At 55.8% G+C, this 17,365-nt stretch overlaps 1 protein-coding gene across 4 annotated transcripts; it reads right to left on the bottom strand.

The window, feature by feature from the left end:
• Nucleotides 1-176: 176 nt before the first annotated feature.
• On the bottom strand, nt 177-16,641 carry PDK2 (pyruvate dehydrogenase kinase 2). 4 transcript variants are annotated; one of them, XM_034942434.3, is made up of 11 exons: nt 16,464-16,641; nt 13,671-13,812; nt 5,798-5,869; nt 5,171-5,355; nt 4,357-4,446; nt 4,087-4,164; nt 3,008-3,084; nt 2,823-2,921; nt 2,521-2,628; nt 1,837-1,950; nt 177-1,280 (listed from the first exon to the last, which is right to left on the bottom strand). In XM_034942434.3, the coding sequence occupies exons 2-11, from the start codon at nt 13,736-13,738 to the stop codon at nt 1,140-1,142; spliced, it is 1,032 nt and encodes a 343-aa protein (XP_034798325.2). In that variant the 5' UTR covers nt 13,739-13,812; nt 16,464-16,641; the 3' UTR covers nt 177-1,139. The 4 variants fall into 4 exon arrangements, with proteins under 4 accessions (XP_034798325.2, XP_003817511.2, XP_034798323.2 ...); XM_003817463.6 differs by lacking the exon at nt 16,464-16,641 and adding an exon at nt 15,682-15,965; XM_034942432.3 differs by lacking the exon at nt 16,464-16,641 and adding an exon at nt 15,425-15,513.
• Between the last annotated feature and the right edge of the window lie 724 nt (nt 16,642-17,365).

Here is a 17,365-nt window from a genome sequence, read left to right as displayed (position 1 = left end):
ACCAGGTGCTGGGCCATCCGGCGTTCTGAACAGATGGCTTTGCCCAGTGTTTTACTCACAGTCCTGAGCTGGGCCGGACGTCCCCAGTGCGTCATGTGGTGGTCACAGGGCGCTGCAGTGTGCGTGTGTACGCGCGCACGTGTGGGTCCCCTCCCCCAGGGATGCAGCCAGGCCAGTCTCATTCAGTCTCCTCTTTACTGTGGGTGTGGGTGTCACTGTCACTGCCACAGCCACTGGGAGAGACACACGGCTTTAACCCCCGTGTGCTTAGGGGAAGGGTGGGGGCATTCAGGGTTATAAAACTAACTATATACACAGAAGGTCCTAGGGAGAAAGCCACCCTGAGCACACATGTCTGGGCACAGTGGGGGCTGGGGGCTGGAGCTCAGGCAGGATGGACTAGGCTTGTGGAGGAGGGGGTGGGCATGAGCATGTGAGGACATGCTGGGAGGGCTCAGGAGGTGGCACAGACATTGCCAAGGCCACTGCAGGGCCTCGAGCAGCTTGGCTGGATGGCAAGCTCTCGGTCTAACAAGGTTCTTCCACTTTAGAGTTGGGCCCTGTGAGAGCCACCCCCTCCGCCACCGACCTTCAAGCCCTGAGTGGAGGGAGAGGCTGTAGGACCAGCCTCATTCCCCACTCACGGGTGTAACTCCTTTCCCCACTCAGTCCCTAGGTCTGGAGGGCACCCACCCTCTTCCTAACACTTCAACAGGCCAAGGCCAGGGTGCCTTTGTGGGCTGGGGGAATAAGGCAAACGGGACATCCACTTGGAAGGCCTGTGCTGTGGAGGGTGCTGAGGGGGACCCAGTACCCCTGGCAGAAAAGTGACAGCCCTGGTCTCAGAGAGGAGGACTGCCATGGGAAAATGTCTCTGGGACACCCCATCAGGGTGGAGACATCCCCAACCCTCAGGCATCACCCACAGAGATAGGGAGGCCACCGAGGGGTCTCCACAGAGATGGACTGGCACTTAGGGACCATCACAGACCTATCACCGCAGTGACTTCCATAGAGACAGAACCTGGTCATCAGGGAGAACCCACCCCCTGCTCCCCCAGGAGGATGGTGAGGGGCACCACGGTGGGGGGACCCAGAGGCGGCAGTCCGTCCTCTCAGGTGCAGATGCGTGGCGGCCCTTAGCTGACGCGGTACGTGGACGTGTTCTTGGGCTCCGTGCTGGGCACACACCAGTCGCCGGCCTCCTGGATGGTCTGGTAGTGGCGCCAGGCTGACTTGTTGTAGACAGGCAGGCGCTCCACCGAGTCCGTGGACAGGGCCTGGGGAGTGTCAGGGTCAGCCCCTCCCACCTCCCTGTGCCTTGTCCACTCCTCAGCAGACCACCCCACCCCAGCTCAGCGGCAGCCCAGCTGCCAGACACAGGGGCCTGGAAAGACCACAAAAGGGTGGTCCCTCCTGTGTCCCGCTCCTGCCCATTCAAGCAAGCAGCTCCCTCTAAGGGAGGGAGAGGGAGGGGGAGGAGGCTGGGCTGTGTGACCCTGAGCAAGTCACGGACTCCGGGCCTCAGTCTTCTCCTCTGAACTAAATGGCAAGACCTAGGGTGTCCCCTTCCTTTTGGGTCTAACAAGTCAAGGGTTCCCAGCACAGGGGTCTTAATCATAGACCACAGACTCCCCTAAATTCCCTGACAAGCAGTGCGTGTCTGGGGGTTGAGGGTTTTTCAGGTTGAGGAACTGTAGCTTTGCTTGGATTCTCAGAGTCTGGGGCCAGGGAAGGATTGGGGGGATGGAAAGGAAAGCTCGAAGCTGGCCAAGGCTGCCCAGGTCCTATCAGCAAAGCTCTTCTCCAGCTGGGCTCTGCGGGAAGGGCCCTCACCTTGAGATAGATGACAGCATCGGTCCCAAAGCCTTCCATGGAGAAGAGCTGCAGGTCTCCCTGGAAGTACTTGGCGTAGAGGCGGGAAATGGGGAGCCCATAACCAAAGCCAGCCTGCAGCGGGGCAGGAAGGCAGTGAGGATGAGGAGGCTGGCAGGGGCCTCCTGGAGCTGCAGGGACTGATGCAGGGAGGGAAGGGTGTGGAGCTGGGGTCACATGGCAGGGGTCCCAGAGCTGGGAGGGGACATGTGGGAGGGGACACTGAGGTAAGAAGTGTGTGTGGGGTGAATGGGGGAATCATGAATGCGGGAGGGAGGCTTGGGCAGAGAGAGGAGTTCCGCTCAGGGGCCAGGAAGTCAGAGCAGGCCCCACGGCTCCTTTGAGTCTCAAGTTTTCTAACAGGGAGGTGCTGACAAGTTGGACAACACCAGGAGAAAGGTAGAAATTGGGGGTTTGGGAGCTACAGAAGAGAGGGAAGATGGAGGAAAGGTGACAGAGAGACATCCGACAGGTGAGATCTGTGCAGACTGGGGAGATGTGGGAGGTGCGGGGGCCCAGATTCAAGACAGGTGACTGTCACAGACGGCCACACAGGAGCTGAGTGAGCAGGGAGATAAGGAAGTGAGTGAGGAGGAGAGAAACCTCCCTCAGGAGGTGGGAGGGGCTGGGGTGAAGCCATCTCACCAGCGGCGTTCCCCCAGTGCCAGGCTGGGGGGTGGGTGCTGTGGAGTACATGTAGCTGAAGAGTCGCTCAATCTTCCTCAAGGGAACACCCCCACCTCGGTCACTCATCTGGGAGAGATGGGATGTGTCAGGGATTCTTTACAGCTCATTTTCCCCACCCCGCCCAATACCCCTGACCTTCTCATGGTCTTCCCCACCCCCAGGATCTGCCCACCATGTAGGAGAAAAGGAAAGCCCGTCTCCTGGCAGGAGGGAAGCCCCCACTACTGCTCCCTGGTCCCCAAGGTCAAAGGGTCACATACCTTGATGGACAGATCTTCCTCGCCCAAGGCCACCATGACCTTGATGGGTGGGAGAATGAGGCTGGACTCATGGCTTTCCACAGTCGCCCTCATGGCATTCTGCGGAGGGGCAGAGGTAAGAGATGCATGGGAGAAGCCAGCCCTACTCACGCTCCCCGCAAAGCACCGTCTCCCAGCCTCCTCACCTTGAAGAGCTCAAAGAGCATGTGGTAGAGGTGGGAGGGGACGTAGACCATGTGAATCGGCTGTTTGGAGTTGGCTGCTACAGGGCAAGTCAAGACCAAGGGTCAGGAAACCGTCAGGAGGTCACTGCTCAACCACCTTACCCAAAGGAGGCACCCCCTCCCACAAAGTTCTGAGTACATGGCTGCCCAGCGAGAGACTAAATCCCCAGCCTCCCTTGAGTTGGGGTAGCTGGTGACTCATGGAAGTGATGCATTCAATTCTTGGGCCCTGCTTTCCACACCCTTGTTCCCTTCCTCCAGGCTAGAACTGAATCAGGGGTGGGGAGCCAGCCCTGACCTGTCCAGCAAGGGGCTGGCGAGAGGGAAACCTCCCTCTTAAGTAAGCCACTGGTATTGGGGTTCTAGGAAAGCAGCCAAGCTGATACACCATCTAACATGCCCCTCCTCCCTACCCCTGTTGAGTTACCCCATTTTATTTCCTTCCCATCACTTGTCATGATCTGAGATGGTCTTGTTTATTTACTTGTTAATTGGCTGAAGGCTCCATTCCACAATCTCCCTAGCACCAAAAATGTAAGGTCCACGAGAATGGGGACCATTTCTGTCTTGCTTACTCTTTCATTCATTCATTCACTCAATTTCTTATTTGTTTGAGATGAAGTCTCGCTCTGTCACCCAGGCTGGAGTGCAGTGGTAGGATCTCAGCTCACGGCAGTCTCAGCCTCCCGGGTTCAAGTGATTCTCCTGTCTCAGCCTTCCAAGTAGCTGGGATTATAAGCATGTGCCATCATGCCCGGCTAATTTTTGTATTTTTAGTAGAGACAGGGTTTCACCATGTTGCCCAGGCCGGTCTCAAACTCCTGACCTCAAGTGATTGGCCTGCCTTAGCTTCCCAAAGTGCTGAGATTACAGGTGTGAGCCACTGTGCCCAGCCCAAATATTTATCAAATGAATTAATAATATAATAACTCTGCTTTTCCCCTGTCTAGAAAACAGTCCATCTCCCGACTCCCCGTCTCACCTTGCCCTGCCACGTCCCCAGCCCCAAGACAGACACATACACAGCCCCGCTCACTCACCATTGATCTCCTGGATCTCCAGGTCAGGTGAGGCCATGTAATACTTGTCACACAGGAGCTTAGCCATGTCGTAGGCATCTGAGAGAAGATGGGGTCATTCAGGGCATGGGTGGCCCACCCAGCAGGCAGTCCTCTTGACATTGATACTGGGGACCACCAGCATTAAATCCATGGCACCCCTTACTGAGGAACGAGTCACCCTCTGGCCAGGTAAGCTTGGAGGGGTCCCTGGGGCTCCTCTGCGGGCCAGGCACCGTGGGAATGGCTCACCTTTGACCACCTCAGAGACGTTGCAGTTGGGGTCGATGCTGCCGATGTGTTTGGGATGGGCTGGGTTGGTGCTGCCATCAAAGATGAGGGCTGCAGGCAGGAAGGGAGGATGCTGTTGGCTGGGCTGCAGTCTGTCCCAGCGCTCCCTCTTCTCCCGGGCTCTCCTCCTCTCTCTACTTTCACCTCCAATGCCTCTGTAGGCTCCAGTCCTAAAGCTGCCCTGCTCCCCCGCTTCTGTCCTCCCTTCCCTGACCCCTGACCCCTCCAGCCCTGGCTTAGGCCATTTTTAAACCTTTGCAAACCTGAAACAGACGTCTTTTCAGAGGTCTCTCCCCACATCACATCTCCACATTGCATTTATTCTTTTCTTTGACTATAACATTCTAAGAGAACTCTTACCACCTTGCTTTGGAAATTATTTGAGCATGAGGAACTTGTTTAATTTATGACTGGCTACAACTTCTCAAAAATCATAGTGAATCCTCCTGGAATAAGAAACTCTAAACAACAAATTGTTTTTGAACATAATGAGAGTTTTTATAAATACTAAATTAAACATTCTTTTAAAGATGTGACATAATTTTACATTTTGCAAACACTGAAAACAAAACGTTTTGAAATGGAAAATCAATGAGAAAGAAAAATTTTATTTTTCCATGTTGGAGCCATTAACTCCATAGTTACTGGAGTAACTATTCAAAGACTCCCTTTGTGGGGTTCTGAAGAGTGGTCTAGGTCCCCTCAGCAGCCCGGCCCTGGGCCCCAGCACCGCCCCCACCACCGCCCGCTCCCCGCCGCCGTGGCCGGCACCCACTGTGCTGGTTGATGAGCATGCGGATGGAGATGCGGCTGAGGTAGAAGCGGTCCAGGAAGTACTGGATGTTCTGGTTGGAGACGGGGTCATCGCCGTAGGTGTCCTTGTACTCAAGCACGCCTTGTGCCATGGTGGGCACCACGTCGTTGTGCCGGTTCCGGATGGTGACCAGGGCGTCAGTGAACCTGTGGGGCAGGGCAGGTGTTCACATGGGACATCCCCAGACTCTTCTCTGCTTCTGACTCCCCTCTCCACGGTGTCTTCACCCGCTCTACCCTTCCCAATCCGATGGACTCCCAGTGCCCTCCCTGCTCCTCCCAAAGCCCACTCTGATCTTTTAGCTGCCTGCCGGCAGGCTTCCCACTTGAAAGCCCAGAGTTCTCATCCTCCCCAGGGCAGGGCCTGGGTCTTGCCCACCGGGCTCAGGGAACAGTGAGAATGGAGTCCATGTCTCTCCCATCAAACTTGGGGCTCCCTGAAGCAGAGTCTGTCTCCCCCCTCAGACTGGATGTTTCTGAAGGCAGGGGTCTTTTCTTCCATCCTGCTGTACTTCTGCCCCAGGGGCTGCAACCCCAGATGCCCCTGACCAACACCTGCCTTCCTGCCCCACCCAGGGCCCCCACTCACTGGCTCAGGGTGCGATGGTCCTCGGGATCCTTGTCCAGGAACTCCATGATGTCCAGGAGGCTCTGGACATACCTGTGTGGGGGCGGGAGGGGACATAGCCTCAGCTTCAGGTGGCTAGCCCCTCCTCACCCACTTCATTCAACTGGGCCTTGCTCTTGTCCTGCTCCTACGCGGGCCCCACACAGAGCTGCCGACAAGCCGCCTCACTATTTTTCTCTATCCATTTCATTTGTATGTGAGTCTCCCTGACAACCCAGTCAGTTATGCAAGAAAACTTCAAATTTGCTGGTCCCCCGTTTAGCACCTTTGCTTTGGAATCCTAGAATAGTCCTCTCAGAAGGGGCTTGGAGATGATCCCATCTAAGAGGACTCACAGATCAGGAGACTGAGGCTGAGATGGGGCAGGGAGACTGGACCTAGCGCCTGCAGTGGGGGAAGGCAGGGAGGTGCATCAACTTCTCTGAGCCCCAGTGTGGAAACAGCTCCTAATGTTTCTCCCCGCCGGGGTGTTGTTGCATCCAGTGGGCACAATGGCAGAAGGGCCAGCACAGGGCCTCCTGGAGTGACCCCCGGCAGAGGGGACAGCACAGGGCCTCCCAGAGTGACCCCTGAGCTGGGGTGATCTGGGCCAGGCACCTGCCTCGGCAATTGGATTCTAAAATGGCAGGTGGGAAGGACCCAAAGGTGGGGTGGGCGTGCCTGGCTCTGTCCCCAGGTGGGGCTGGGGCCCATGGAGAGTCCAGAGAAGCTCACTCTACTGCAAAAGGCCAGGTAGCAGTGGGTGATGCCCTGCCACCTCCTCCCATCTACAGGCCTGATGGGGAGGCCAGTTTTCCCTGGGCTATGAGAAGAGCTTGATGCTCTAAAAGGAGCATCAAGAATCCCTGAACTTAGCCAGGTGTGGTGGCTCACACCTGTAATCCCAGCACTCTGGGAGGCTGAGGTGGGCGAATCACCTGAGGTCAGGAGTTCAAGACCAGCCTGGCCAACATGGCAAAAACCTGTCTCTACTAAAAATGCAAAAATTAGCTGGGCATGGTAGTGCATGCCCGTAATCCCAGCTACTCGGGAGGCTGAGGTAGGAGAATCGCTTGAACTTGGGAGGCAATGGTTGCAGTGAGCCGAGATCGCTCTATTGCACTCCAGCCTGGGTGACACAGCAAGACTCTGTCCCCCCAAAAAATAAGCCCTGAACTCAGGGACAGCAGCAGGCCTCCTTCTGCAAGGGAGTCAGGCCCACCTGTGGTGGCAGATGGTACCAAGCTGGAGCCACTGTGCCCCATGCCCTGGGGAGCCATGACCTGTTTCCCTGCTAACATGTCCAGTCTGTGGCTTGTTCCTTTGGGGAAGGCAGGAAGAGCCTCTCTCTGGCAGAAACACTTATAACCAGGAGGAAGGTGGGGGGCTACCTAGAGCCCTGCAGTGCCAAGGGCCCCAGAGGCCCAACAGTATTTCTAGAAAAGGCCCCTCCACACGAGGACTCATTCCCATGTCCACAGTGCTCTGGCCTTCACTGTAACCTGTAACAGGCAGACAGGCAGGAATCAGCCCCACGCACACCTCCCCCAGGGAGGCGTAAGCAGCCCCATAGCTAGTAAGTGGGATGATGAAGCCCCCGAGTCTCCAGCGCTCTTGCCACTCCAGAGTGCTGATTCTGCTCGACTCTCCACGCTTCTGTTCACACAGTGCCCTCTGCTAGGAATGCCCTTCCCCTTAAACCTAGTATTGCTGTTCTTCTCGCTCTTGCCTGACAGAGAAGAGAGTGAAAGAACCAGCTCTGGACCCAGACCTGGCTCTTTAAGCACTTGGAGCTGTGTGGCTCTGGGTAAGTCATGGAACCTCTCTGTGCCTGAGTTTGCTCATTAGGAAAATGGGGATTGTTATATCTATTTATGACTGCTTTGTGGTGAGAATTCCATGTGATGATTAGCACAGTGCCTAACATATAGTGAGCACTCTCTAATGCTTGCTCTTATTATGGCTGGTGGCTCAAACACTGTCAACAGCTGCATGCATCCTCTGAGCCCCCAGGCAGCATCTGATACTCTCCCACTGCTTGTAGGCTCTGAATCACAGTATGTTGGAGCCCCTGTGCCCTGGAGACCTGCCCCACTGCCACACGAAGGGGGCTGTCTCAGGCCCAGAGCTCACCGCCCACCCCTCCCTACCCAGAGCTCTGCACAGAGCCCGATAGGAGGAGCTGTGGCTGCTGATGGGGCTGGGGGCCCCGACAGCAGAAAAGATCAGCCTTTCTCTCAGCCCCCATCACCATCCCTGCCACCCCAGCAGACAATCAGGCTGGCACTCCTAAGACCTCACCTGTCTCCCTGGAGAATAACATAGTGACCACTAACACCCACTTGTGCCGAGTCCCACACAGGGTCTCTCATCTGCCAACAGCCTTGATGAGCACAAGGTATTTCCCTGTTTTTGCAGACAACGAGACCAGCACTGAGAGGTTAGTGATATGCTCCAGGCCACACAGTAAGCAGCAGGTTGGGATTCAAACCTAGCTCTTGCAGACTCCAAGTCTACACCACGTGGCCAATGGCCAACACTGGCCCTGACGGTGATGCCGCTGCTGATGGTGATGGTGGCATTTACTGGGTACCAATAGCCAGGTCCACCCTGTGCTTCCCTCCTGCCCCACTTTCACCTCCGCAAGAACCCCGGAGGTGGGCGCTACTGCTGGACCCATTTTACAGATGAGGAAGTTAACACGCAGAGCTGAGATTCTCTCATCCAGGCCTATGTGGCTCCGAATCCCTTGCTCCCTAAACGCACCCAAAATAGACCTTCATGCTCATATGATTCTTAGGGGAGAGAGGGCCCGCACACAGGCAGTGCTAGGGGCAGGTGGGGAGAGGAGGGGGAGGAGACCCACTGCAGAGTGGGGCCTGAGGCCCCTTCCCAGGAGGCAGGTGGGGATGAAGCGGGTGGGAGCTGGGAGGCTAAGCCACTTCCTGACTGTGCTGGGCAGTGGGTGGGGGTGGGCATGGTCAAAGTCCCAGTCTCACTTAGGGAGAGTGCCCCAGCTGCTGGCACCACCCCTTTTGTGGCTGCTCAACAACCCTAGAGGGCAGGAATGGGGCCTGGTCACGTGGCCACTGAAGTGGAGCAAAGGGCACCGGCATGGAGTGACAGCGGGCAGCGCCTGCCAGCCTCCCTCACAGGGCCAGGGCTCCTCCAGGGCAAGGGGCCCAGGCTACTCTTGGAATGGAGGGGAGAGGATGAGGATTTTCCCAGAGGTCCCTGGCCTTGCCCTGAAGCCCCTCAGGGGCCTGGTGCACCAAATGTCAACCTTGGGCCGGTTCTTGGTCCTAAGAAGGGAGATTGGGGGCGAGTGGCGCTGGCCTCTGGGCTGCCCACCCCTTGCAGGCCAGAGAGAGAACTGGGCTTATATAAGGGAGGCCTGAAGCAGTGGTGCAGTGACAGACAGGCACCAACAGGCGGGAGAGGCATTGCCCCCACCCCTCCCCGGGACCTGCAGGGAGGCTGGGGTCTCTGGGCCTGCTGACCTCTGCAGTAATCAAGGCCCCCAGGAGTCCCTTGGTGAGATCCGGAGCTCCCAAGCCCAGCCCAAGGTAATGTGGAGATCCACCCAAACCCTGCTTTCCAGGGCTCCAGAGCCAGTCCAGAGCCCCAGGAATGAGAAGGAGGAGGGGTGGATGCAGGCAGAAGCCAGGAGGCTTGCTGAGAGTGTGGGGCTGATAATGGGCGGTGGGGGCGGGAGGAGAGGGTGAGTGAGTGGGAGGAGGGCCCTGCAGCCCTGTGTGGGAGCAGAGGGGGTGCTGAGCCAGCGGGGGAGTGTGTGTAATTGTGTGCATGTGGCATGTGCATGCCTGTGGGTGTGTGCGAGGGTGTGCCCTGTGCACTCGTATCCACAGCTGCTGGGGAGCAGGGTGTAAACAAGGCAAAGGCTGGGGAGGAGGGTGCTCGCTGCACTTGGGGGAGAGGTGGCGGTGTCCCGCCTCCGGAGCCTCTGAGCCAGGCAGGTTTGGGTTCCGTTGCTGATTGTGCCCTAAAGAGGCCACCGAGTCCCTCGGGTCCCCATTTGCAAAATGGGGTTCACGGGAGTAAGCACCTCGTGGGCCTGGGTGTACAGAAAAGGAGATGATGCCTCGAGTACATGCGCAGTAAGTGGTCGGTCCTGCTCGGTCATGCAAGGAGCAGCTGACGGGTTTGGAGAGCTCGTGTGGCTTTAGCAGGTCCTGGGCACCCAAGCCACACCCCCTGTATGGGGTCCACACACCTTGCTGACGGGCAAGGGAGGTTTGTGCGAAGGTGCCGGCCATATCGCCTCCCACCTACAGCCCCCACAAAGAGCCTGTTAGTGACAGCAGTGAGTCATTGTCATTTGATTCTACTCTGCAGCTCCTGCTTAACCCTGCATTTTCTGGAAGCACATCCCCACAGACTCCACGCCTGGAGAGGAGCCGGGGTTGTCCCTTTCCGTCTCTAACAACACCGGCTGTCAACAATTTTGTAAAGTGAGTTCTGCTCTCCCACAGACTTGCACCATGAACTTGGAAATCTCTGACTCCACATCACTGCCCAGAGTGCAGCCTCCCTCCTTTCCCTTCAAGAATCCAGTCTCCAAATCCAACAGCTGGGTTTGAATCCCAATTCCACCACCTAGTCCCTGAGTGATCTCAGATAAGGTTCTTCACCTCTCTGAACCTCAGTTTCTCATCTAGAAAATGGGATGATAGCAAAGACTACCTCATAAGGTTGTGAAGATGAAATGAGTTAATACGCGTAGACACTTAGGACAGCTCCTGGGACACAGCCAGCCTTTGGAGGTGTTTGCTTTTGTTATTATCATGATTTATTACTACCTTGCCCAAGAAGCCACACCACAATTACATCCTCTGTGGGCTGGAGGTGTTGCTGCCCGGCAGCCTGGGGACATGGCTTGTATTGGTAGAGTTCTGCACACTTTTCACATCTAGTACTGGCCTTTGGCCCTTACAAACAGAGTGGGTCCCCATTTTACATATGAGGAAGCTGAGGCTCAGAGATGCCATGTGGCTTGCCCAGGATGAAGCTTCAAAGTCACACATGCTGAGGCCAAACCTGGGACTTTCCCTCCCCGTCCAGTCTCCACCAAAACAGGGCCCACTATCACAAGTCTGTCCAGTTGAAATAATGTATCAGGTTTATTTAGAACCAGGAATTCTCACCTTGCCCAGTGACTCTGCCTAGAACCTCTCCCCAGCTGAGTAGAAACTCCATTTCTATGACCACAGATGAACCATGACCACTAATAACTGCATCTGCCGAGGGGTCTTGTGTTTTCCAGGAAGGAGGGTTTGCTCCTTACTCATCAGACTCAGGCTACCTCTTGCCAAGCTCCCTGGTAAAGTCTCCCCCCTCCTCTCAGGCACCTAGAACCTGCCCATCTCCATCATTCCAGCTGGCAGGCTGTTGCTCCTGGAGAAAGAGGTATCCACTCTCTTACAGGCAGCCACCTCAACCCTGTCGGGAAGTCCTTCTTGTCTTCACACCTCAGTCTTTCTTGCTGTAGCCAATGCTCATTCTCTCTGGAAACATTCTTGGCAGGCCGTCTCTTCAGCGCGTTGGGATGCTTTAGCAATCCCTCGGCCTGCTCTCCTCTAAGCTGAATCTTTCTTTCTTTTATTTTTGAGACGGAGTCTCGCTCTGTCGCCCAGGCTGGAGTGCAGTGGCGCAATCTCAGCTCACTGCAAGCTCCGCCTCCCGGGTTCACGCCATTCTCCTGCCTCAGCCTCCCGAGCAGCTGGGACTACAGGTGCCCGCCACTGCGCCCAGCTAATTTTTTATATTTTTAGTAGAGATGGAGTTTCACCGTGTTAGCCATGATGGTCTCGATCTCCTGACCTTGTGATCCGCCCGCCTCGGCCTCCCAAAGTGCTGGGATTACAGGCGTGAGCCACCACGCCCAGCCTAAGCTGAATCCTTCATTGAGGAAGTGTTCTCTCTTGTCTAACTTCATTCCCTCCTGCTGTTACTTGACATTACTTACAAGCTTTGCGGAAGAATAAGTCAGGCCAACCTCTTATCTGTGTCACTGAGTTTCAGGAAGGGACTCTGCAGGGGCCCCTGGGGGAGTCATGGGAAGCTCAGCAGGCCCCTGCCCTCCTCCTGCATCCCTCAGCTCTCCCAGGAACACGGTGTCCAGGGAGGGGCCTGAGAAGTCCTGCCCTGGAGTCAGGGACCAGGTGGAGAGGCAGCCAGGTCAGGCAGCCGGATAGAGCCGGAGGAGGGCCAGGGAGAACAGATGGTACCTTCTGTCTCCTTCCCACCACTCCACACCACCCACGGTGGGAAGTGTTGGTTGGCTCAGAGGTCCTGGACCTCTGAGAGGCAGGGCACAGCAAGGGGTGACCTGGTTGGGCTCCATGAAAATCAGGCTCTGTGCCTCATGCCTCCACCCCTTCTTCACAGCCCACACTAACAGCACGATCTCCAGAAAGTCAGTTCTCAGCTACCTTAGCCAGGCCCCTTCCTGTCTCCACACCTTTGCCCAGGCTATTCCTTTAGCCTGGAATGCCCTTCCCTTCCTTTTAGCTCTCAGCTTGCCTAGGTACCCTGTAAGGTCCAGTGACAAGTCACCTCCTCTGCATGTCCATAGCAACTGCCCCACAACGTGTCATTCAACCAACATTCATGGTGCACCCACTACACCCCTAGCCTTGTGTGTACAACACTGCCCCTCACCATATCTCATTTAATTAGAATAAGCCCCATATCCACAGGTCCATGCATAGAAAACAGCGCTGGAAAGGCACCACTACATCTGACGAAACTGAACTGTGTTCGGTTAGGGGGTGGAGGGGAGTGGTTGGCATTTTCTTCTATCTACTATTGTGCATTTTGCAAGTGTCAAGTGAACCTGTTATACTTCCACAATGAGGGAAAAATATCAGTGTTCTTTTAAAATAATGTTTGGATTCCTAATTTAAATAAAACGAACTCTTTGGCAGCTCCCTGCTCCTAGCACTATGCTGGACTCAGTTCACCCTGCCTGGGTGAGTATTATTTTTCCCTCAAGATCACAGGCCTCTGAGGGCAGCTGCTGTGACTTCGCATGGCTTTGAGCTCAGAATACGTGTGGGCACGTGCTCCTGAGTCTACAGGGAAATCACAACTATATCATACTGCAAGTCCAAAAGAACCAGCCCAAGATTTCTGCAAGGGTGCCACCAAAGTCAATGAGGATTAGCTATTTACATGCCCAGTGACAAGGGACACCCTTGTTTATTCTTCACGTGACTGGCCTTTGGCTAATTTCATCCAGTTACTTAACTTGAGTTCTTGAGTGAACTCTGCTGCGCCTTTCCCTCTGTTCCTGCTGCAGTGCACAATAAACGTTTGGTCTTTGCCCCTCCAAAGCTCTTCGGGAAGATACTGTGCCATCCTTGTGTGTATCTGAGTATTTTCCAACATCCAAAACAGTCTGTCTTGCAGCTTGGGTTATATAATGTATTTGAAAACTTACTTCTTGTTTCTGCTTCCCAAAAAGTTACCCCCAAATAAATACTGCCTAACAGCTACTGGAGTTCCAGGTCTGGGCTGCTGGCTAATGCTGACATCAGCCTGAATTGGGGTTTTGGCTGTGAAAACCATGCTTTCCTAGGTGGATCCTGTGTTTCCAGAGAAAGGTGGGTGGTAAGAAGAGGGCTAGACACAGAGACTAGGAGCTTGACCTCAGTCCTGCTCTGGTCTCAGATTCCCACGTGACCCTAGGCAACTCCAGGCGCTTGGGGCTTTGGTGTCTCCTGTCTGTCCCCACCCCACCCTCAAAGCTGCTAAAAGCTTGGAGATGCCATCCCTGAGCCCAGGGACACTGGCGATGGAGTGGGAGGTGCAGGGACTGAGCCAGGGGTCTCACCAGCTCTGCACCAGCTGCACAGAGGGTGTGCTCAGCACTCGGTCGGGAAGCAGGTTGATCTCTTTCATGATGTTGGCCAGGCGCACAGGCAGCTCCTGCCTGAGGAAGGTGAAGGAGGTTTTCTCACAGGCATTGCTGGATCCTGGCAGGAGAAAGAGGGGTGAGCCACAGAGCCACAGACTATGAAAGCCAAAGGATGTCTCGGCCAGGTCAGCTAAACCCTTCATTAACGGGGGGCTCAGAGAGCAAGTGACCTGCCCGGGGCACACAGCAAGGCTCCCCATCCCCTGCAGGGCTCAAACACCTACACCCCGTGCCTAACACTTCAGGAGGTGTCATCCTCTTCTCATCCCCAGCTGAACCCTGCTTGCCTTTAACCACAGTGGACAGGGCCACTCCTGGGCCCATTTGGAGCTGCCTCTGGCCTCAGTCACCTCACTTCTCTTTCCTTCCCTCCCAGCACACTCACTTTGAGGGGCTGATTCCAGGGGGCAAAGGAGCCTGGGAAACCCATCCCTACCTAGGACTGGGCTCTGGCTGAGGGGGGCTATGGCTAGACCACCACTGCAGGCTCCCAGTGTTGTCTCTGGCCAGCCCACCTCACCCAGCCTGGCCTGAATGCCCATGTGGGGCTGCTGTGTCTTAATGCCCATCTGTGGGGCAAACGGGCCTGAGAACAGGAGTCCAAATGCCTCGGTCCTTGTCTGGTGTCAAGATGGAAAGGGTGGGGGACCGAATATGGCCTTGGCCCAGGGTCAGGGGCCCTGGGTTCCAGTGCATCAGGCTCTGCTTCCAACTCTGTCACCCAGGCCATGCCATCATCCTTTTGAAGGTCTCAGTTTCCCCCATAGTACTACAAGTTGACCAAACTCTACTGTGAGCCCCTCACAGCTGTGATGTTTCTGTAATTAGGGTGCAGTTTGTGGGGACAGCTGCTGGGGGCTAGGGGTGGGCCCAGGAGGCTTTCCTACATGGGGGAGGCTCAAGACTCAGGCAGGGCAGGGGTGCAGGCAGACAAATCCTGAGGAACAGGTGCCTTATGTCTCGGCTGCCACCTCTCTGTTCCCGTCCCATCATTGACGCAGCTGCAACCCAAGCTAGGCACTATCAACTCAACTCTTGAGAGACTGCCCCCCACCCCCAGTCCCCAGCTGGCACCATGGAAATACCACATAGACAGACAGGGCCCACACAATGCCCATTTCAGCCGCCACGTTGGCACAGCCTCCCTCCTGCCCCAGGGCCACCCCCAGGTTGCTGGTAGTGGGCGATCCTGACCTAGCAGCCCTGGGGCAGCCAAGGGAGGTATAGGCGGCTTGACTCCACATCATGGTGCCTGGGGCCCCTACCCAGCTGGGGAGAGGCTGCCAGGCCGGAACAGATTTGATCTTCAAGTGTCCTTGCCCACTGGGGCAGCTAGGGTCCAGCTCCTTCTGTGGGTGGATGTCTACCAGTCAGGGCACTGTCTCCCAATGGCATCTTCTGAAAGAGCCCCCTTCCCCAACTGCCCCTGGCTTAATCTCACCCTCTGCCCAGGGGTGTCTGACCCTTCATGCCCAGTCCAGGTCTCTCTCCAGATGGCTGCACCTCTCAACCCTGCCTCCTCACTCCCACCAGCAGACCCCCGGTTTCCTCTGGTGGGAGGAGGGGCCCCTACTCCTCCAGTCATGAGGACAACTCCCATTAACCCTTTCGCGTCTGGATACCACCCTACTCCCTTCCTGCAGTAACATCACAGCTTCACTGCCCCTTACTCTTCAAGACCCTTCATGAGGCCCACGAAGAAACCTCGGGACCGTCCTTGTAAATGCCCCCCATTCCCATCAGCAGCCCCGTCGAGAGGCCCCGGCCGGTTCCTGCTTCCCCATTAACTCTTTCCTGCCTGTACCTTTCCAAACAACCCTTCTCTGTCACTCGGGGCCTTTCTTCTCCTCCGTCCCCCTAGCCCCCGGCTGCCCCTCCCAGCGCCCCGCCGGCCTCCGCTGCCAGCCGCCTCCCGCCCACTCCGTACCGAAGTCCAGAAACTGCTTCATGGACAGCGGGGACGGGGAGAACTTGCTGAAGTGCTCTATGTACTTGGGCGCCCCTGCCAGGGACGCATTCTTCAGCAGCGCCCACACCCAGCGCATGGCTGCGGCGGCCGCGACTTGGGTTGTGGTCCCCGCGCGGGCAGCGCTCGCGCACCTTTCGGCCCAGCGACGCGGTTCGGCCGCCTCCTCCCTACCCTTGCCCTGGCGGGCATTCCAACGCCCAGCCAATCGGCTCGTCATGGCGCCTCGACGTCGCCAATGGCCACTCACAAACAACTCCGGGCGAACCAATAGCCTTCCGCCCCGGCACGTGGCTTCCCCCGGGCCCGCCCCCTTAACCCACGCTTTGCCGGGGCGGCCTGTTGTTTTGGGGAGGCCGCGCCGAGATCCCACCTCCCCTGTGTTCACTCCTCCCTTTCCTCCGCGGGGCGAAGCCCGGGTTAACCCCTTCCTTCCCAGAGCCCCGCCAGCCCTTTCGCTTCCTCTTCCACGCCTGCCTTTCCCTTGCTACCCCCTCGCATCTCCTTCACCTGCAGGCTCCTTTTAACCCTTCCTTTCCAGAGTTGTCTAGGTAGCTTTCAACCAATCCCTTTTCTCCAACTCAAAGGTACCTGTTTCACCTGTCATGATCGTTACCTATCCTCCCTTAACGGGTCTTGGGGATTCCCAGTCCGGATGACAGTGACCCAGACTGCGAATATTTGCAAAATTCGGAACCAGGGTGCAAGCCTATACGAATCCGTCCTGTATATGTGCAGCCCACCTGCTTCCACAAAGATCCAAGCGGCTCAGGAAAAGGCGGAGTTTGCTTTTCCAATTGAAAAACATCCAGAGTAAAAACCATCACTACTAGTGGCGGTGGAGGCAGCAGCTATCGTCCATGCCAGTTAACACTTTCATTTTATTATACAGCTCATCTGACCGAACATAAAGCCTTGGACATCTAGCGCGACCACCTGAGAAAGCCACCTCCTTCGCACCGGGCTTCCTTAGAGCAAGATCCCAGGAGGTGAAGTGTCTCTGGGAAGCCCGGAGCCCGTCCTTCATCAGCGGCCCCGCTTCTCTTGGAGAAAATGTGACGCGCCCTCTTGTGGCCGAATGTGGTATCTCCCATCGTGGGCTTAGGGCCCGACCCGCCACTTTGATGCTTTCTTTGCTCGGTGACATTAGCCTAATACGTGTTAGGCTTTATGCTGGGAACAGGAAACACAGGATCAAGAAATGGCCTTTTTCCTCGATGATTTCATTTCTAAGTTTCAGAGATAGCTACATAAGTAAATAATTAGCTATAACTGAATGTGATTGTAATACAGACCTCACAGAGCAAAGCTTCACAAATGGAAGGGCCTCTTAGCTGGATGAATAATAAGCTATATGCCAGGCACTGTTTACAGGCATTATCTCATTTAATTCTCTATTTTATTATTCTTAGCCTCATTTCATAGATAAGAAAACCGAGACTCAGGGATCATTCTCAACTGCAAATCTGACCTTATTACTTCCTTGCTCACAGCCTTTCAATGGGCTATTTTTTTTTTTTTTTTTTTTTTGAGATTGAGTCTCCCTCTGTCGTCCAAGCTGGAGTGCAGTGGCACAACCTTGGCTCACTGCAAACTTCTCCTCCCAGGTTCAAGCGATTCTCCTGTCTCAGCCTTCCAAGTAGCT

The sequence above is a fragment of the Pan paniscus genome, chromosome 19, assembly GCF_029289425.2.
Source record: "Pan paniscus chromosome 19, NHGRI_mPanPan1-v2.0_pri, whole genome shotgun sequence".
Taxonomy (NCBI): domain Eukaryota; kingdom Metazoa; phylum Chordata; class Mammalia; order Primates; family Hominidae; genus Pan; species Pan paniscus.
This window is presented reverse-complemented; position numbering and strand designations above follow the sequence as displayed.